The 21,176-nt window shown below is 50.4% G+C and overlaps 1 protein-coding gene across 1 annotated transcript in view; it reads left to right on the top strand.

Moving 5' to 3' along the window:
- Positions 1-21,176, top strand: part of LOC140429043 (WD repeat-containing protein 70) — a 208,128-nt gene that overhangs the window by 35,844 nt on the left and 151,108 nt on the right. The window contains exons 2-4 of the mRNA XM_072515572.1: positions 560-622; positions 17,919-18,002; positions 18,161-18,260. Coding sequence (XP_072371673.1) covers positions 571-622; positions 17,919-18,002; positions 18,161-18,260 — 236 coding nt within the window. The 5' untranslated portion in view covers positions 560-570. The remainder of the gene's footprint in view (positions 1-559; positions 623-17,918; positions 18,003-18,160; positions 18,261-21,176) is intronic.

The following is a 21,176-nucleotide window of genomic DNA, read 5'->3' as shown; positions in this document are numbered from 1 at the left end:
GGGGGCAGGGAGGGGTGGGCGGGGAGGGGGTGGGGAGGGGGGAGCGCGGCGGCAGGGAGGGGGGAGTGCGGGGGTGGGGGGGTGTGGGGGCAGGGAGGGGGGTGCGGGGGCAGGAAGGGGGGGTGACGGGGCAGGGAGGGGGAGTGTGGGGGCAGGGGGGGTGCGGGGGCAGGGAGGGGGGAGTGCGGGGGGGGTGCGGGGGCAGGGAGGGGGGGGGGAGTGTGGGGGCAGGGGGGGGTGCGGGGGCAGGGAGGGGGGGTGAGGGGGCAGGGAGGGGGAGTGTGGGGGCAGGGGGGGTGCGGGGGCAGGGAGGGGGGGGATTGCGGGGGCAGGGGGGTGCAGGGGCAGGGAGGGGGGGGGGTGTGCGGGGGCAGGGGGGGTGCGGGGGCAGGGGGAGTGCGGGGGCAGGGGGGGTGCGGGGGCAGGGGGAGCGCGGCGAGAGTGAGACAGTTCCGGGGAGTGGCGGCGTTGGGGGCAGGGGGAGCGCGGCGAGAGTGAGACAGTTCCGGGGAGTGGCGGCGTTTCCTGGTGATTTTCATTATTTGTTTTGTTTTTTCAGCCGTGATCAATATGACAGATCCGGACCCGGATATCGGAGCTGTGATGGGATTCTCCGGGTTTGGTGAGTGGCTACAACTGACACAAATAATCGGTGAAGGAGTTGTCAATGAATTTCCCATTGAAGCCACCCACTCCAGCGGGAAACCTGTGGGAGAGGGTGCGCTACCTGTGGGAAAAGTGAATCTCTGTGGCTGGAGAGTTCTGGCCACAATGTGGGAAGATCGGAAATTCTCCATTTTGGCAGGAAGAACAAAAGAGAAGCTGATTATCTAAATGGTGCGAGATTGCAGAGCTCTTAGATGCAGAGGGATCTGGGTGTATGAGTATATGCATCAGAAAAGGTTAGCATGCAGCACAGCGGGTAATTCGGAAAGCTGAAGGAATGTTCCTGTTTATTCTGATGGGAATTGAATACAAAATTTGGGAGGTTATGCTTCAGTTATGCAGAGCGAGTGAGACCACATCCACACTATTGCAGACAGTATAGGTCTCCTGATTTAATGAAGGATGTAAACGTGTGGGAAGCAGTTCAGAATATATTTTAAATTCATTCCCGGGATGATGGCGTTGCTGCTGGTCAGCATTTATTGCCCATCCCGAATTGCCCTGAAACTCAGTGGCTTCCTCGGCCATTCCAGTCGGTCACATTGTTGTGGGTCTGGAGTTGCTTAGAGGTGCGTGCAACTCTTGTCCACCCTCCCTGCCGCACACGTGTGCGCACCCTTGCTGCCGCACACGTGTGCGCACCCTCGCTGCCGCACACGTGTGCGCACCCCCAATTTATCTTTACAAACTTGCCCATGTGATATCAATAACTCTTTCAGGTCAGTTCGTTCTGGTAGTGTGGCGACCAGAATTGAACAAGAACAGGTGGAGGATGAGGCGGATATTTTTAGTTCAGGAAAATTGGCGGAGTTGCAACAGAAAGATGTAGAAATAAAACGGATATATCAGAAAGCATATAAACAAAGAATAAAGAAATGTACAGCACAGGAACAGGCCCTTCGGCCCTCCAAGCCCGTGCCGACCATGCTGCCCGACTAAACTACAATCTTCTACACTTCCTGGGTCCGTATCCTTCTATTCCCATCCTATTCATGTATTTGTCAAGATGCCCCTTAAATGTCACTATCGTCCCTGCTTCCACCACCTCCGGTAGCGAGTTCCAGGCACCCACTACCCTCTGCGTAAAAAACTTGCCTCGTACATCTACTCTAAACCTTGCCCCTCTCACCTTAAACCTATGCCCCCTAGTAATTGACCCCTCTACCCTGGGGAAAAGCCTCTGACTATCCACTCTGTCTATGCCCATCATAATTTTGTAGACCTCTATCAGGTCACCCCTCAACCTCCGTCGTTCCAGTGAGAACAAACCAAGTTTATTCAACTGCTCCTCATAGCTAACGCCCTTCATACCAGGCAACATTCTGGTAAATCTCTTCTGCACCCTCTCTAAACCCTCCACATCCTTCTGGTAGTGTGGCGACCAGAATTGAACACGACACTCCAAGTGTGGCCTAACTAAGGTTCTATACAGATGCAACATGACTTGCCAATCCTTATACTCAATGCCCCGGCCAATGAAGGCAAGCATGCCGTATGCCTTCTTGACTACCTTCTCCACCTGTGTTGCCCCTTTCAATGACCTGTGGACCTGTACTCCTAGATCTCTTTGACTTTCAATACTCTTGAGGGTTCTACCATTCACTGTATATTCCCTACCTGCATTAGACCTTCCAAAATGCATTACCTCACATTTGTCCGGATTAAACTCCATCTGCCATCTCTCCGCCCAAGTCTCCAGACAATCTAAATCCTGCTGTATCCTCAGACAGTCCTCATCGCTATCCGCAATTCCACCAACCTTTGTGTCGTCTGCAAACTTACTAATCAGACCAGTTATATTTTCCTCCAAATCATTTATATATACTACAAACAGCACTGATCCCTGCGGAACACCACTGGTCACAGCCCTCCAATTAGAAAAGCATCCTTCCATTGCTACTCTCCGCCTTCTATGACCTAGCCAGTTCTGTATCCACCTTGCCAGTTCACCCCTGATCCCGTGTGACTTCACCTTTTGTACTAGTCTACCATGAGGGACCTTGTCAAAGACCTTACTGAAGTCCATATAGACAACATCCACTGCCCTACCTGCATCAATCATCTTAGTGACCTCCTCGAAAAACTCTATCAAGTTAGTGAGACACGACCTCCCCTTCACAAAACCGTGCTGCCTCTCACTAATACGTCCATTTGCTTCCAAATGGGAGTACATCCTGTCTCGAAGAATTCTCTCCAGTAATTTCCCTACCACTGAAGTAAGGCTCACCGGCCTGTAGTTCCCTGGATTATCCTTGCTACCCTTCTTAAACAGAGGAACAACATTGGCTATTCTCCAAACCTCCGGGATATCACCTGAAGACAGTGAGGAGCCAAACATTTCTGTCAAGGTCTCAGCAATTTCCTCTCCAGCCTCCTTCAGTATTCTGGGGTAGATCCCATCGGGCCCTGGGGACTTATCTACCTTAATATTTTTTAAGACGCCCAACACCTCGTCTTTTTGGATCTCAATGTGACCCAAGCTATCTACACCCCCTTCTCCAGACTCAACATCTACCAATTCCTTCTCTTTGGTGAATACTGATGCAAAGTATTCATTTAGTACCTCGCCCATTTCCTCTGGCTCTACACATAGATTCCCTTGCCTATCCTTCAGTGGGCCAACCCTTTCCCTGGCTACCCTCTTGCTTTTTATATACGTGTAAAAAGCCTTGGGATTTTCCTTAACCCTATTTGCCAATGACTTTTCGTGACCCCTTCTAGCCCTCCTGACTCCTTGCTTAAGTTCCTTCCTACTTTCCTTATATTCCACACAGGCTTTGTCTGTTCCCAGCCTTTTAGCCCTGACAAATGCCTCCTTTTTCTTTTTGACGAGGCCTACAATATCTCTCGTTATCCAAGGTTCCCGAAAATTGCCGTATTTATCCTTCTTCCTCACAGGAACATGCCGGTCCTGAATTCCTTTCAACTGACTGGGGCTCTTTCTGGGGAAGGTGGGACCTCTACAGACAGGATGGTCTACATCTGAACCTGAGCGGCACAAATATCCTGGGGGCGAGATTTGTTAGTGCTCTCTGGGGGGGTTTAAACTAATGCAGCAGGGGCATGGGAACCTGGATTGTAGTTTTAGGGTACGGGAGAATGAGAGTATAGAGGTCAGGAGCACAGATTTGACGTCGCAGGAGGGGGCCAGTGTTCAGGTAGGTGGTTTGAAGTGTGTCTACTTCAATGCCAGGAGTATACGAAATAAGGTAGGGGAACTGGCAGCATGGGTTGGTACCTGGGACTTCGATGTTGTGGCCATTTCGGAGACATGGATAGAGCAGGGACAGGAATGGATGTTGCAGGTTCCGGGGTTTAGGTGTTTTAGTAAGCTCAGAGAAGGAGGCAAAAGAGGGGGAGGTGTGGCGCTGCTAGTCAAGAGCAGTATTACGGTGGCGGAGAGGATGCTAGATGGGGACTCATCTTCCGAGGTAGTATGGGCTGAGGTTAGAAACAGGAAAGGAGAGGTCACCCTGTTGGGAGTTTTCTACAGGCCTCCAAATAGCTCTAGGGATGTAGAGGAAAGGATGGCGAGGATGATCCTGGATAAGAGCAAAAGTAACAGGGTAGTTATTATGGGAGACTTTAACTTTCCAAATATTGACTGGAAAAGATATAGTTCGAGTACATTAGATGGGTCGTTTTTTGTACAGTGTGTGCAGGAGGGTTTCCTGACACAATATGTTGACAGGCCAACAAGAGGCGAGGCCACGTTGGATTTGGTTTTGGGTAATGAACCTGGCCAGGTGTTGGATTTGGAGGTAGGAGAGCACTTTGTGGACAGTGACCACTATTCGGTGACGTTTACCTTAGTGATGGAAAGGGATAAGTATACACCGCAGGGCAAGAGTTATAGCTGGGGGAAGGGCAATTATGTTGCCATTAGACGTGACTTGGGGGGGATAAGGTTGGAGAAGTAGGCTGCAAGTGTTGGGCACACTGGATAAGTGGAGCTTGTTCAAGGATCAGCTACTGCGTGTTCTTGATAAGTATGTACCGGTCAGGCAGGGAGGAAGGCGTCGAGCGAGGGAACCGTGGTTTACCAAGGAAGTGGAATCTCTTGTTAAGAGGAAGAAGGAGGCCTATGTGAAGATGAGGTGTGAAGTTTCAGTTGGGGCGATGGATAGTTACAAGGTAGCGAGGAAGGATCTAAAGAGAGAGCTAAGACGAGCAAGGAGGGGACATGAGAAGTATTTGGCAGGAAGGATCAAGGAAAACCCAAAAGCTTTCTATAGGTATGTCAGGAATAAGCGAATGACTAGGGTAAGAGTAGGACCAGTCAAGGACAGGGATGGGAAATTGTGTGTGGAGTCTGAAGAGATAGGTGAGATACTAAATGAATATTTTTCGTCAGTATTCACTCAGGAAAAAGAGAATGTTGTGGAGGAGAATGCTGAGACCCAGGCTATTAGAATAGATGGCATTGAGGTACGTAGGGAAGAGGTGTTGGCAATTCTGGACAGGCTGAAAATAGATAAGTTCCCGGGGCCTGATGGGATTCATCCTAGGATTCTCTGGGAGGCCAGGGAAGAGATTGCTGGACCTTTGGCTTTGATTTTTATGTCATCATTGGCTACAGGAATAGTGCCAGAGGACTGGAGGATAGCAAATGTGGTCCCTTTGTTCAAAAAGGGGAGCAGAGACAACCCCGGCAACTATAGACCGGTGAGCCTCACGTCTGTAGTGGGTAAAGTCTTGGAGGGGATTATAAGAGACAAGATTTATAATCATCTAGATAGGAATAATATGATCATGGATAGTCAGCATGGCTTTGTAAAGGGTAGGTCATGCCTCACAAACCTTATTGAGTTCTTTGAGAAGGTGACTGAACAGGTAGACGAGGGTAGAGCAGTTGATGTGGTGTATATGGATTTCAGCAAAGCGTTTGATGAGGTTCCCCACGGTAGGCTATTGCAGAAAATACAGAGGCTGGGGATTGAGGGTGATTTAGAGATGTGGATCAGAAATTGGCTAGCTGAAAGAAGACAGAGGGTGGTGGTTGATGGGAAATGTTCAGAATGGAGTTCAGTTACAAGTGGCGTACCACAAGGATCTGTTCTGGGGCCGTTGCTGTTTGTCATTTTTATCAATGACCTAGAGGAAGGCGCAGAAGGGTGGGTGAGTAAATTTGCAGACGACACTAAAGTCGGTGGTGTTGTCGACAGTGTGGAAGGATGTAGCAGGTTACAGAGGGACATAGTTAAGCTGCAGAGCTGGGCTGAGAGGTGGCGAATGGAGTTTAATGTAGAGAAGTGTGAGGTGATTCACTTTGGAAGGAATAACAGGAATGCGGAATATTTGGCTAATGGTAAAGTTCTTGGAAGTGTGGATGAGCAGAGGGATCTAGGTGTCCATGTACATAGATCCCTGAAAGTTGCCACCCAGGTTGATAGGGTTGTGAAGAAGGCCTATGGAGTGTTGGCCTTTATTGGTAGAGAGATTGAGTTCCGGAGTCAGGAGGTCATGTTGCAGCTGTACAAAACTCTGATACGGCCGCATTTGGAGTATTGCGTACAGTTCTGGTCACCGCATTATAGGAAGGACGTGGAGGCTTTGGAGCGGGTGCAGAGGAGATTTACCAGGATGTTGCCTGGTATGGAGGGAAAATCTTATGAGGAAAGGCTGATGGACTTGAGGTTGTTTTCGTTGGAGAGAAGAAGGTTAAGAGGAGACTTAATAGAGGCATACAAAATGATCAGGGGGTTAGATAGGGTGGACAGTGAGAGCCTTCTCCCGCGGATGGAAATGGCTGGCACGAGGGGACATAGCTTTAAACTGAGGGGTAATAGATATAGGACAGAGGTCAGAGGTAGGTTCTTTACGCAAAGAGTGGTGAGGCCGTGGAATGTCCTACCTGCAACAGTAGTGAACTCGCCAACATTGAGGGCACTTAAAAGTTTATTGGATAAGCATATGGATGATAATGGCATAGTGTAGGTGAGATGGCTTTTGTTTCGGTGCAACATCGTGGGCCGAAGGGCCTGTACTGCGCTGTATCGTTCTATGTTCTATGTTCTATGACACTTGAAAGCCTCCCACATGTAAAATGTTGATTTGCCCTCAAACATCCGCCCCCAATCTAGGTTCTTCAGGTCCCACCTAATATTGTTATAATTAGCCTTCCCCCAATTTAGCACATTCATCCTAGGACCACTCTTATCCTTGTCCACCAGTACTTTAAAACTTACTGAATTGTGGTCACTGTTCCCGAAATGCTCCCCTACTGAATCTTCTACCACCTGGCCGGGCTCATTCCCCAATACCAGGTCCAGTACCGCCCCTTCCCTAGTTGGACTGTCTACATATTGTTTTAAGAAGCCCTCCTGGATGCTCCTTACAAACTCTGCCCCGTCTAAGGCCCTGGCACTAAGTGAGTCCCAGTCAATATTGGGGAAGTTGAAGTCTCCCATCACCACAACCCTGTTGTTTTTACTCTTCCAAAATCTGTCTACCTATCTGCTCCTCTATCTCCCGCTGGCTGTTGGGAGGCCTGTAGTAAACCCCCAACGTTGTGACTGCACCCTTCTTATTCCTGATCTCTACCCATATAGCCTCACTGCCCTCTGAGGTGTCCTCCCGTAGTATAGCTGTGATATTCTCCCGAACAAGTAGCGCAACTCCGCCTCCCCTTTTACATCCCCCTCTATCCCGCCTGAAACATCTAAATCCTGGAACGTTTAGCTGCCAATCCTGCCCGTCCCTCAACCAGGTCTCTGTAATGGCAACAACATCATAGTTCCAAGTACTAATCCAAGCTCTAAGTTCATCTGCCTTACCCGTAATACTTCTTGCATTAAAACATATGCACTTCAGGCCACCAGACCCACTGTGTTCATCAACTTCTCCCTGTCTGCTCTGCCTCAGAGCCACACTGTCCCTATTCCCTAGTTCTCCCTCAATGCTCTCACCTTCTGACCTATTGCTCCCGTGCCCACCCCCCTGCCATACTAGTTTAAACCCTCCCGTGTGACACTAGCAAACCTCGCGGCCAGGATATTTATGCCTCTCCAGTTTAGATGCAACCCGTCCTTATATAGGTCACACCTGCCCCGGAAGAGCTCCCAGTGGTCCAGATAACGGAAACCCTCCCTCATGCACCAGCTGTTTAGCCACGTGTTTAACTGCTCTATCTTCCTATTTCTAGCCTCACTGGCACGTGGCACAGGGAGTAATCCCGAGATTACAACCCTAGAGGTCCTGTCTTTTAACTTTCTGCCTAGCTCCCTGAACTCCTGCTGCAGGACCTCATGCCCCTTCCTGCCTATGTCGTTAGTACCAATATGTACAACGACCTCTGCCTGTTTGCCCTCCCCTTTTAGGATGCCCTCTACCCGTTCGGAGACATCCTGGTCCCTGGCACCAGGGAGGCAACATACCATCCTGGAGTCTCTTTCACGTCCACAGAAGCGCCTATCTGTGCCTCTGACTATAGAGTCCCCTATTACTATTGCTCTTCTGCGGTTTGACCCTCCCTTCTGAACATCAGAGCCAGCCGTGGTGCCACTGCTCTGGCTGCTGCTGTTTTCCCCTGATAGGCTATCCCCCCCGACAGTATCCAAAGGGATATACCTGTTCGAGAGGGGGGCAACCACAGGGGATTCCTGCACTGACTGCCTGCCCTTTCTGGTGGTCACCCATTTCTCTGTCTGCACCTCGGGTGTGACCACATTTATATAACTGCGATCTATGACGCTTTCCGCCACCTGCATGCTCCTAAGTGCATCCAATTGCTGCTTCAACCGAACCATGCGGTCTGTGAGGAGCTCCAGTTGGGTGCACTTTCTGCAGATGATGCCATCCGGGACGCTGGAAGCCTCCCGGACCTGCCACATCTCACAGTCAGAGCCTTGCACCCCTCTAACTGACATTGCGTCAATTAATTAGTAAATTAAAATTAAAAGTTTTTAAAAAAGTTACTGTTAACTATCTGTTTCCTAGCACTAGATTTCTACTATAAATGCGAAAGCTAAATATAGTACTCTCCGATCTCTGGCTTAGATACCCCTCTAAATTATAATTAAGTAATTATGTTTAATTAGTTACCAATGCTTAATTTTTTATATTTCGTGTAGATTCCCAACCAGCCACTCAGGTCACAGCTTTTCTGTGATGTCACTTCAGTCCCCCCCCCCCCCACCCCACACACAAATCCCTTACTTACCTTCTGAGGGTCTCAGATGTTCTCAGGTTCTCTCCCTGACAGAGACTGCTCCTCCTCCTCCGAACGGCTCCCGAAACTAGGCCGCGATCTTTTTAAATCTCCGCTCCGACTCGCAGCTCCCACTCTTTTTAAATCTCCGCTCCGACTCGCAGCTCCCGCGCTTTTTAAATCTCCGCTCCGACTCGCAGCTCCCGCGCTTTTTAAATCTCCGCTCCGACTCGCAGCTCCCGCGCTTTTTAAATCTCCGCTCCGACTCGCAGCTCCCGCGCTTTTTGAAGCTATATGTTTTGAGATGACCTGAGGTTATGGGTGCTGAAATTCTCATTTTTAAATGGGTATTTAAAACTGGGGCTTAATATTTATGCTTAAACAGCTATCTTTTACCTATGCGAGTTGTATTAGTAATACCTGGCTTCAACACTCTCACTCTCGTATTCCAGCCGCTTTAATTCTTTCTCATGTTCCATTTGTTTAATTTGCAACTGAATTTTTGGCATTTTCCATGAGTCAAACTGTATCTCAGGCAACTTTAAATGCTTAACCACGGCCATAATTACCTCATCTTTTCGCATTTTGTCAGGTAATGTTAACTGCAATGTTCTTGCCAAATCTAACAGTCTGCTTTTCGTTTCTGTCCATAAAGTACTACATGTGACATTCTCCACCCCCAAAAACTTGTGAGCCTCTGAAAGAGCCATTGTTCACAACACTCTCCCCACTTAAACTAAAATACCACACCGGAAAAGCAACAATCCTTCACTGTCTTTAAGTTCACAAAAGCCAATCCAATAGATTGACTTTTATCCCCCTCGAGCCCCCAACTGTTATGGGCGAGGTGGTTTCAGAACCCCAAAATGTATAATGAAGGTCAACCAACCTCTCCCTTTAATGTATTTGTTGCTTTTCCTGGCACACGGCTTGTTGCCTAGGTGTGGGATTACAATTATGGACATGTGGGTTTTTAAACACAAAACAATGTTTGTTCCATGAGCTCAACTTAACATCTTAAATAAACATTGGATCTCTTAACACCCCTTACTTCAAAGATAACTCAGAAAATATTGCAACAGTAAATAATTCCTTAAAATGTTCCTTCAAACTTCCAAGAGACTTAACACCTTTAAACAGAATCAGGTCAGGTTAAAGGCTTTACAATTATGAGTTTAAATCACCCAAATGATCCAGAGATAGTCTTTCATGGCAGAGATCCCGCTCCCTGCAAACACAGACTCTCCCCAAGCTCTTTTCAAACTGCAACTTCAAAATGGCTGAACTGAGCTGAGCTCCACCCACTCTATGACATCACTGTTTTCTTAAAGGCACATTGCTTAAGCATCCAGTTCTTAAAGGCACTCTCGCATGACAGTAAGGAATGAAGTTAAATCGAGAGCGAGGAGCGATATAGGATCAGAAGGCATAGAATCTCTGTGGGTAGAGTTGAGGAATCGCAAAGGTAAAAGATTATGTACATGCCCTCTAGCAGTAGTCAGGATGCGGGGTAGCAAAATAATTCAGGAGATAGAGAAAACATCTAATAAAGGCAATATCACAATAATCAGACCTGTCCAGCGACCCGACCCGGAGAGCCCCGCCCAGCAACCCGACCCGGAGAGCCCCGCCCAGCAACCCGACCCGGAGAGCCCCGCCCAGCGACCCGACCCGGAGAGCCCCGCCCAGCGACCCGACCCGGAGAGGCCCCGCCCAGCGACCCGACCCGGAGAGGCCCCGTCCAGCGACCCGACCCGGAGAGGCCCCGCCCAGCGACCCGACCCGGAGAGGCCCCGCCCAGCGACCCGACCCGGAGAGCCCCGCCCAGCGACCCGACCCGGAGAGGCCCCGCCCAGCGACCAGACCCGGAGAGCCCCGCCCAGCGACCCGACCCGGAGAGCCCCGCCCAGCGACCCGACCCGGAGAGGCCCCGCCCAGCGACTCGACCCGGAGAGGCCCCGCCCAGCGACCCGACCCTGAGAGCCCCGCCCAGCGACCTGACCCTGAGAGCCCCGCCCAGCAACCCGACCCGGAGAGCCCTGCCCAGCAACCCGACCCGGAGAGCCCCGCCCAGCGACCCGACCCGGAGAGGCCCCGCCCAGCGACCCGACCCGGAGAACCCCGTCCAGCGACCCGACCCGGAGAACCCCGCCCAGCGACCCGACCCGGAGAGCCCCGCCCAGCAACCCGACCCGGAGAGGCCCCGCCCAGCGACCCGACCCTGAGAGCCCCGCCCAGCGACCCGACCCGGAGAGGCCCCGCCCAGCAACCCGACCCGGAGAGCCCCGCCCAGCAACCCGACCCTGAGAGCCCCGCCCAGCAACCCGACCCGGAGAGCCCCGCCCAGCAACCCGACCCGGAGAGCCCCGCCCAGCGACCCGACCCTGAGAGCCCCGCCCAGCGACCCGACCCGGAGAGGCCCCGCCCAGCGACCCGACCCGGAGAGGCCCCGCCCAGCGACCCGACCCGGAGAGGCCCCGCCCAGCGACCCGACCCGGAGAGGCCCCGCCCAGCGACCCGACCCGGAGAGGCCACGCCCAGCGACCCGACCCGGAGAGCCCCGCCCAGCGACCCGACCCGGAGAGCCCCGCCCAGCAACCCGACCCGGAGAACCCCGCCCAGCGACCCGACCCAGAGAGCCCCGCCCAGCGACCCGACCCGGAGAGCCCCGCCCAGCGACCCGACCCGGAGAGGCCCCGCCCAGCGACCCGACCCGGAGAACCCCGCCCAGCAACCCGACCCGGAGAGCCCCGCCCAGCAACCCGACCCGGAGAGCCCCGCCCAGCAACCCGACCCGGAGAGCCCCGCCCAGCGACCCGACCCGGAGAGCCCCGCCCAGCAACCCGACCCGGAGAGGCCCCGCCCAGCGACCCGACCTACCTGGAGATGGAAGAAAGAAAAATCCACGTGGAGGCCCGACCGGGCCTACTTCAAGACCCAACCCAGGAGCGCCCAGGGAGGCGACAGGCCACGGGACTCAGCCCAACCTGCCTCAAGAAGCCCCTGCCCATGACGCAGGACCCCCAGAATGGCAGAGACCCCGCGCGAGGACGCGAACCCGCTGCAAGGTATTCCCGTGCCCGCAAACATGACTGCCTAGCAACTCCTCTACCTCAACCAGCGCCTGGGACTCTGCCAGACGTGATCCTGGAAACGTAACCAGCGTCCTGGTCCCCGCCAGCGCCCTGGACCCCGTCAGACGCAACCCCCTACCTTCCACCAGGTCAGACTTCTCCCATCAGATCCCTGGACCATCCAGCCGCAGCCGCCGACCGAGGAAGCGACTACGAAACAGAACACCCGGAGGCCTTGTTCATCGTGGCCGGAGACTTCAACCAGGCCAACCTCAAGAGTGCGCTGCCAAACTTCCACCAGCACATCTCCTGTCCCACCAGGGGCGACAACACTCTTGACCACTGCTACTCAAAAATCAAGGGCGCCTACCGTTCCATCCCCCGACCGCACTTTGGGAAATCGGACCATAAGACGGTGTTCCTTCTCCCGCATACAAGCAGAAACTCAAGCGGGAGAATCCAGCTAAGAAGGTCGTGCAGTGCTGGTCCGAGGAGACAGAAGAGCTCTTACGTGACTGCTTAGAGACAGTGGACTGGTCCATATTTAAGAACTCAGCGACCAACTTAAATGAGTATGCCACCACCGTCACAGACTTGATCAGAAAATGTGTGGACGACTGCGTGTCAAAGAAAGCAGTCCGTGCGTTCCCCAACCGGAAACCATGGCTCCATCGCGAGATTGACTCCCTACTGAAGGACAGATCTGAGGCGTTCAAGGCAGACGACCCTGACCTATACAAGAAATCCAGGTACGACCTCCGCAAAGCCATCCGAGACGCCAAGAGAGAATATCAGACCAAGCTAGAGTCACAGACAGACTCTCGGCGGTTGTGGCAAGGACTAAATAACATAACGGGCTACAAAGCGAAGCCGAGCAGTATTTCCGGCAGCAGCGCACCCCTCCCCGATGAACTCAATGCATTCTATGCTCGGTTCGAGCAGGTAACCAACAATCTGCTGTCGAGTGCCCCAGCAGCCCATAACTCACCCATACCCACCATCACAGCTTCCGAAGTCAGATTGGCCTTCCTGAAAGTGAACCCTCGGAAGGCGACGGGCGCAGACAGGATCCCTATCGTGCACTCAGAGCCTGCGCGGACCAGCTCGCAGAGGTATTCGCGGACATAGTTAACCTGTCCCTACTCCACTCCGAGGTCCCCACCTGCCTCAAGAAGACCACCATCATACCGGTACCAAAGAAGAACCAGGCAACGTGCCTCAATGACTACCGACCAGTGGCCCTGACTTCAGTCGTAATGAAGTGCTTCGCGAGGTTGATCATGAAGCGCATCACCTCCATACTCCCAGAACGCCTTGATCCACTGCAATTCGCATACCGCTGCAAACGGTCCACATCAGACACCATTTCCCTGGCCCTACACTCATCCCTAGAGCATCTCGACAACAAGGACTCCTATTTATTGACTACAGCTCCGCCTTCAACACCATTATCCCAGCCAAGCTCATATCAAAGCTCCAAAACCTAGGACTTGGCTCCCCACTCTGCAACTCGATCCTCGATTTTCTGACCAACAGACCACAATCAGTAAGAATGAACAGTAAGAATGGGCAGCACGGTAGCACAAGTGGATAGCCTGAAGCTTCACAGCGCCAGGGTCCCAGGTTCGATTCCCCGTTGGGTCACTGTGCGGAGACTGCACTTTCTCCCCGTGTGCGCGTGGGTTTCCTGCAGGTGCTCCGGTTTCCTCCCACAGTCCAAAGACGTGCAGGTTAGGTGGATTGGCCATGATAAATTGCCCTTAGTGTCCAAAAAGGTTAGGAGGAGTTATTGCGTTACGGGGATAGGGTGGAAGTGAGGGCTTAAGTGGTTCGGTGCAGACTCGATGGGCCGAATGGCCTCCTGCACTGTATGTTCTATGTTCTAACACCTTCTCCACAAAATTCCTCAATACCAGGGCCCCTCAAGGCTGCGTACATAGCCCCCTACTCTACTCCCTGTACACACACGACTGTGGCACAATTTGGTTCAACTCCATCTACAAGTTTGCTGACGATACGACCATGGTGGGCCGGATCTCGAATAACGATGAGTCCTAATACAGGAGGGAGATAGAGAACCTAGTGGGGTGGTGTAGCGACAACAATCTCTCCCTCAGTGCCAGCAAAACTAAAGTGCTGGTCGTTGACTTCAGGAAGCAAAGTACTGTACACACCCCTGTCAGCATCAACGGGGCCGAGGTGGAGATGGTTAGCAGTTTCAAATTCCTAGGGGTGCACATCTCCAAAAATCTGTCCTGGTCCACCCACGTCGACGCTACCACCAAGAAAGCACAACAGCGCCTATACTTCCTCAGGAAACTAAGGAAATTCGACATGTCCACATTAACCCTTACCAACGTTTACAGATGCACCATAGAAAGCATCCTATCGGGCTGCATCACAGCCTGGTATGGCAACTGCTCGGCCCAGGACCGCAAAAAATACAGAGAGTCGTGAACACCGCCCAGTCCATCACACGAACCTGCCTCCCATCCATTGACTCCATCTACACCTCCCGCTGCCTGAGGAAAGCGGGCAGCATAATCAAAGATCCCTCCCACCCAGCTTACTCACTCTTCCAACTTCTTCCATCGGGCAGGAGGTACAGAAGTCTGAGAACACGCACGAACAGACTCAAAAACAGCTTCTTCCCCACTGTTACCAGACTCCTAAATGACCCTCTTATGGACTGACCTCATTAACACTACACCCTGTATGCTTCACCTGATGCCAGTGCTTATGTAGTTACATTGTATATGTTGTTGTTGCCCTATTATGTATTTTCTTTTATTCCCTTTTCTTCTCATGTATTTAATGAGCTGCTCGCAGAAAAATACTTTTCACTGTACCTCTGTGAACGTGACAATAAACAAATCCAATCCAATCATGGGCGACTTCAATATGCAGGTGGACTGGGAAAATCAGGTTGGTCGTGGATCCCAAGAAAAGGAATTTGTGGAATATCTAAGAGATGGTTTTTTGGAGCAGCTTGTGACAGAGCCTCCTAGGGAACAGGCAATTCTGGATTTGGTGATGTGTAATGAGGCAGATTTGATTAGGGAACTTAAGGTGAAGGAACCGTTAGGGAGCAGTGACCACAATATGTTAGAATTTACCCTGCAGTTTGACAGGGAGAAGTTGAATTCAGAGGCACAGCAGAAATTCAACCCAGGGAGGAGGAAACATGCGAAGGGGAGGACGAGGCATCCATGGCTGAAGAGGGAAGTCAAGGACAGCATAAAAGCTAAAGAAAAAGCATACAAAGTGGCGAGCATTAGTGGGAGTCCAGAGGATTGGGAAGCCTTTGAATGCGAGCAGAGGACAACTAAAAAAGCAATAAGGGGGGAGAAGATGAAGTATGAGTGCGAGCTAGCTAGTAATATAAAGGAAGATAGGAAGAGTTTTTCAATATATAAAAGTAAGAGAGAGGCAAAAATAGACATTGGACCACTGGAAAATGTGGCTGGAGAAGTAATAATAGGAAACAAAGAAATGGCAGAGGAACTGAATAGCTACTTTACATCAGTCTTCACGGTGGAAGACACCAGTGGGATGCCAGAGCTCCAGGAGAACCAGGGGGCAGAGGTGAGTGCAGTGACCATTACTAAGGAGAAGGTTCTGGGGAAACTGAAAGGTGTGAAGGTGGATAAATCACCTGGACCAAATGAACTACACCCCAGGTTTCTAAAAGAGATAGCGGAGGAGATTGTGGTGGCATTAGTGATGATCTTTCAGCAATCACTGGAGGCAGGAAGGGTCCCAGAGGATTGGAAAGTGGCTAATGTAACACCCCTGTTTAAGAAGGGAGGGAGGCAGAAGAAGGGAAATTATAGGCCGGTTAGCCTGACTTAGAATCATTGGGAAGATTTGAGAGTCTGTTATTAAAGATGAGATCGCGGAGTACTTGGAAGTGCATAAAATAGGACTGAGTCAGCACGGCTTCGTCAAGGGGAGGTCGTGTCTGACAAATCTGTTAGAGTTCTTTGAGGAGGTAACAAGGAAGTTACACAAAGGAGAACCAGTGGACAAGATTTATTTAGATTACCAGAAGGCCTTTGACAAAGTGCCGCATAGGATATTCTTAAGCACATAACGTAAGAACTAGGAGCAGGAGTCGGCCATCTGGCCCCTCGAGCCTGCTCCACCATTCAATGAGATCATGGCTGATCTTTTGTGGACTCAGCTCCACTTTCCGGCCCGAACACCATAACCCTTTTGTTCCTTTATTCTTCAAAATGTATCTATCTTTATCTTGAAAACATTGAATGAAGGAGCCTCTACTGCTTCACTGGGCAAGGAATTCCATAGATTCACAACCCTTTGGGTGAAGAAGTTCCTCCTAAACTCAGTCCTAAATCTACTTCCCCTTATTTTGAGGCTATGCCCCCTAGTTCTGCTTTCACCCGCCAGTGGAAACAACCTGCCCGCATCTATCCTATCTATTCCCTTCATAATCTTATATGTTTCTATAAGATCTCCCCGCATCCTTCTAAATTCCAATGAGTACAGTCCCAGTCTACTCAACCTCTCCTCTTAATCCGACCGGTGGACGTGATTTATTTAGATTTCCAGAAGGCCTTTGACAAGGTGCAGCACAGGAGGCTGTTAAATTAGTTACGAGCCCATGGTGTTCAGGGTAAGATCCTGGCATGGATAGAGGATTGGCTGACTGGCAGAAGGCAGAGAGTGGGGATAAAGGGGTCTTTTTCAGGATGACAGCCGGTGACTAGTGGTGTGCCTCAGGGGTCTGTGCTGTGACCACAACTTCTCACAATGTATATTAATGATCTGGAAGAAGGTACTGAAGACACTGTTGCTAAGTTTGCAGATGATACAAAGATCTGTAGAGGGACAGGTAGTATTGAGGAAGCAGGGGGGCTGCAGAAGGACTTGGACAGGCTAGGAGAGTGGGCAATGAAGTGACAAATCAAATACAATGTGGAAAAGTGTGATGTTCTGCACTTTGGAAGGAGGAATTTAGGCATTGACTATTTTCTAAATGGGGAAATGCTTCGGAAATCAGAAGCACAAAGGGACTTGGGAGTCCTTGTTCATGATTCTCTTAAGGTTAACGTACAGGTTCAGTCGGCAGTTAGGAAGGCAAATGCAATGATTGCATTCATGTCAAGAGGGCTAGAATACAAGACCAGGGATGTACTTCGGAGCTGTATAAGGCTCTGGTCAGGCCCCATTTGGAGTATTGTGGGCAGATTTGGGCCCCGTATCTAAGGAAGGATGTGCTGGCCTTGGAAAGGGTCCAGAGGAGGTTCACAAGAATGATCCCTGGAATGAAGAGCTTGTCGTATGAGGAACGGTTGAGGACTCTGGGTCTGTACTCGTTGGAGTTTAGAAGGATGAGGGGGGTCTTATTGAAACTTACAGGACACTGCGAGGCCTGGATAGAGTGGACGTGGAGAGGATGTTTCCACTAGTAGGATATACTAGAAGCAGAGGGCACAATCTCAGACTAAAGGGACGATCCTTTAAAACTGAGATGAGGAGGAATTTCTTCAGCCAGAGGGTGGTGAATCTGTGGAACTCTTTGCCGCAGAAGGCTGTGGAGGCCAAATCACTGAGTGTCTTTAAGACAGAGATAGATAGATTCTTGATTAATAAGGGGATCAGGGGTTATGGGGAGAAGGCAGGAGAATGGGGATGAGAAAATATCAGCCATGATTGAATGGCGGAGCAGACTCGATGGGCCGAGTGGCCTAATTCTGCTCCTATATCTTATGGTCTTATGGGAGTTTCAGGCCAGATTCTGGGCCCAAGTCTTTGTAGCGGGTTTTGAACCCACGTTAGTGAGATTGCTGACACTGAACCTCAGCTAACAGCCAAAGATTAACAATGCTTTTCAATTGTGTATAATTCCAGGTGTTCAACCTGCTGCTCGGCCCATTGCTGATTTTGTGTTTTGACCTTTCAAGATGTTATTACAGTGACTTGTGAATGGCCGAAGTGAAGTACCTGAGTAGTTGTGTATGTTAAAGTAACACTAAATAAATGCAATTTGTTGTTGTTTCTCCCAGGGAAAAAAGCCAGAACCTTTGACTTGGAGGCTATATTTGAGCAGACTCGTCGGACTGCCATTGAGAGGAGCAGGAAAGTGCTGGGTAAGATCCGGATTGTGGCTGGCACCTGGTGTCCAGGCACTGGTTTGTGAATCTTCGATATGTTTATAAGCCAGTTAATCTGGAGTCTTGGCTCAGTCATTGTGATGCTTGGCTTGCTTCCTACTTGCTTTATCTGAACACGTGATATTTTTCATCAGAGGAGGAGGAGAGGAGTGTGGATGGATCCCGAGATTCACCGAGCTGCTCCGGGAGATCAGATTCCCCCACTAGGAAAGGCCACTCTGGACAGTCTACAAGGTAGTAACCAAAATGGCCCCTTTCTGCTCATACAGGCTGTGTGGGTGTGTTTGTGCGCATGTAATAATCTTTATTATTGTCACAAGTAGGTTTACATTAAAACTGCAGTGAAGTTACTGTGAAAAACCCCTCGTCGCCACATTCCGGCGCCTGTTCGGGTACACAGAGAGAATTCAGAATATCCAAATTACCAAACAGCACATCTCTCAGGACTTGTGGGAGGAAACCAGAGCACCCGTGGAATACCCACGGGGAGAGCGTCCATTCTCCATACTGACCCAAGCAGGAATCGAACCTGGGACCCTAGCGCTGTGAAGCAACAGTGCTCACCACTGTGCTACCGTGCCACCCGCGCCCGCATATGTTTTCGGTATCTGTGTGTGAACATAAGATATAGGAGCACCAGTAGACCTGATGGCCTGTTAAGCTTGCTCTGCCAATGAATACGATCATGGTGACCACCAGGCAGTGTTGATGAAGGCAGGTAGTGCAGGGGTCCTCTGTGGCCATCCCCCTTTCTAACAGATCTACCAGTTTGTATACTTTAGGGGCAATGACTGTCGGGGAAAGCAGTGGCAGCGAACATCAGGGCACCATGGGTGGGACTGCTGCACAAGCGGGGAGGAGGGAGAATGTCCGGGCTATTGCTTCTATATTCGCAAAAGAGACTCCAGGGTGGTATGTTGCCTCCCTGGTGCCAGGGCTAGTGTTGTTAGTGAACAGCTGCAGGGCACGCTGAAGGAGGGAAAATAGCATCGGGGTACATTTTGGTACCAACGATATTGGCAGAAGTAAGGATGAGGTCCTTCAAGCAGAATTTCGGGAGCCAGGAAGTAGATTAAAAAACAAGATTGGATGGTATTTATTTTAATGCAATTGCTAGAGGGAAAAAGTTCAAGACTAGGGAGGTTATGCTGCAATTGTATACGGTGTTGGTGAGGCCACATCTGGAGTATTGTGTTCAGTTTTGGTCTCCTTACCTGAGAAAGGACATATTGGCACTGGAGGGAGTGCAGAGGAGATTCACTAGGTTAATCCCAGAAGGAGGGGATTAGATTATGACGAGAGGTTGAGTAGACTGGGACTGTACTCATTGGAGTTTAGAAGGATGCGGGGGGATCTTATTGAGACATATAAGATTATGAAGGGAATAGATAGGATAGATGCGGGCAGGTTGTTTCCACTGGCGGGTGAAAGCAGAACCAGGGGGCATAGCCTCAAAATAAGGGGAAGTAGATTTAGGACCGAGTTTAGGAGGAACTTCTTCACCCAAAGGGTTGTGAATCTCTGGAATTCCTTGCCCAGTGAAGCAGTTGAGGTTCCTTCTTTAAACGTTTTTAAGAAAAAGATAGATACCTTTCTAAAGAATAAAGGGATTCGGGGATATGGTGTACGGGCCGGAGAGTGGAGCTGAGTCCACAAAGATCAGCCGTGATCTCATTGCATGGCGGAGCAGGCTCGAGGGGCCAGATGGCCGACTCCTGCTCCTAGTTCTTATGTTCTTATGTGTCTGACAAACAAGGCAGATGAATTGAGGGTGCAAATTAAAACATGGCACTATGATGTCATTACTGTCACTGAGACATGGTTGAGAGAGGGGCAGGATTGGCAGCTCAATATTCCAGGATACAGGATCTTCAGGGGAGACAGAGAACGAGGTAAAAGAGGAGCGGATATCGGAATTTTGATCAGGGAATAAATTACAGCAGTCAGGAGGGATGAATCTTAAAATACTCTTCAACTGGAGCCATGTGGATAGAAGTTAAAAACCAGAAAAGAGCGATCACATTGGTGGGTGGGAGTGTTCTATAGGCCCCCTATCAGTCCGAGAGAAATAGAACAGCAGATATGTCGGCAAATTTCAGAGAAGTGTAAAAGTAATAGGGTCCTGATAACTTCCCCAACATTCACTGGGGCAGTCATAGTGTGTAAGATTTAGAGGGAGAAGAATTCTTAAACTGCGTCCAGGAGAACTTTATAAGTCAGTATGAAGAAGGTCCTACAAGAGATAACGAAGCTGGGCAGGTGGTTGAAGTACCAGTGGAGGGGGCATTTTGCAGACAGTGATCATAACTCCATTAGATTCCAGATTGTTATGGAAAAGGACAAGGATGGGCCTGAGATCAAAGTTCTAAACTTGGGGAAGGCCAGATATGATTTGGCCAGAGTGGACTGGGAGTGGACACCATTAGGTAAATCTGTGACAGAACAGTGGGATGCATTCAAGAAGGAAATAGGGAGAGTGCAGGGCCAACATGTTCCAATCAGGAAAAAGGGTGGGACCAACAAATCCAGTGAACCCTGGATATCGAGGGATATACAGCATTGGATAAGGAGAAAAATAATTAAAGAATCTGCAGTGCAGAAGGAGGCCATTCGGCCCATTGAGTCTGCACCGGCTCTTGGAAAGAGCACCCCACATAAGACCATAAGACATAGGAGCGGTTGTAAGTCCATTCGGCCCATCGAGTCCACTCCACCATTCAATCATGGCTGATTTCAACTCCATTTACCCGCTCTCTCTCCATAGCCCTTAATTCCTCGAGAAATCAAGAATTTATCAACTTCTGTCTTAAAGACACTCAACGTCCCGGCCTCCACCGCCCTCTGTGGCAATGAATTCCACAGACCCACCACTCTCTGGCTGAAGAAATTTCTCCTCATCTCTGTTCTAAAGTGACTCCCTTTTTTTCTAAGGCTGTGCCCCCGGGTCCTAGTCTCCCCTGCTAATGGAAACAACTTCCCTACATCCACCCTATCTAAGCCATTCATTATCTTGTAAGTTTTGATTAGATCTCCCCTCAACCTCCTAAACTCCAATGAATATAATCCCAGGATCCTCAGACGTTCATCGTATGTTAGGCCTACCATTCCTGGGATCATCCGTGTGAATCTCCGCTGGACCCGCTCCAGTGC

Source organism: Scyliorhinus torazame, chromosome 9, assembly GCF_047496885.1.
Source record: "Scyliorhinus torazame isolate Kashiwa2021f chromosome 9, sScyTor2.1, whole genome shotgun sequence".
NCBI classification, from domain to species: Eukaryota; Metazoa; Chordata; class Chondrichthyes; order Carcharhiniformes; family Scyliorhinidae; genus Scyliorhinus; species Scyliorhinus torazame.
This window is presented reverse-complemented; position numbering and strand designations above follow the sequence as displayed.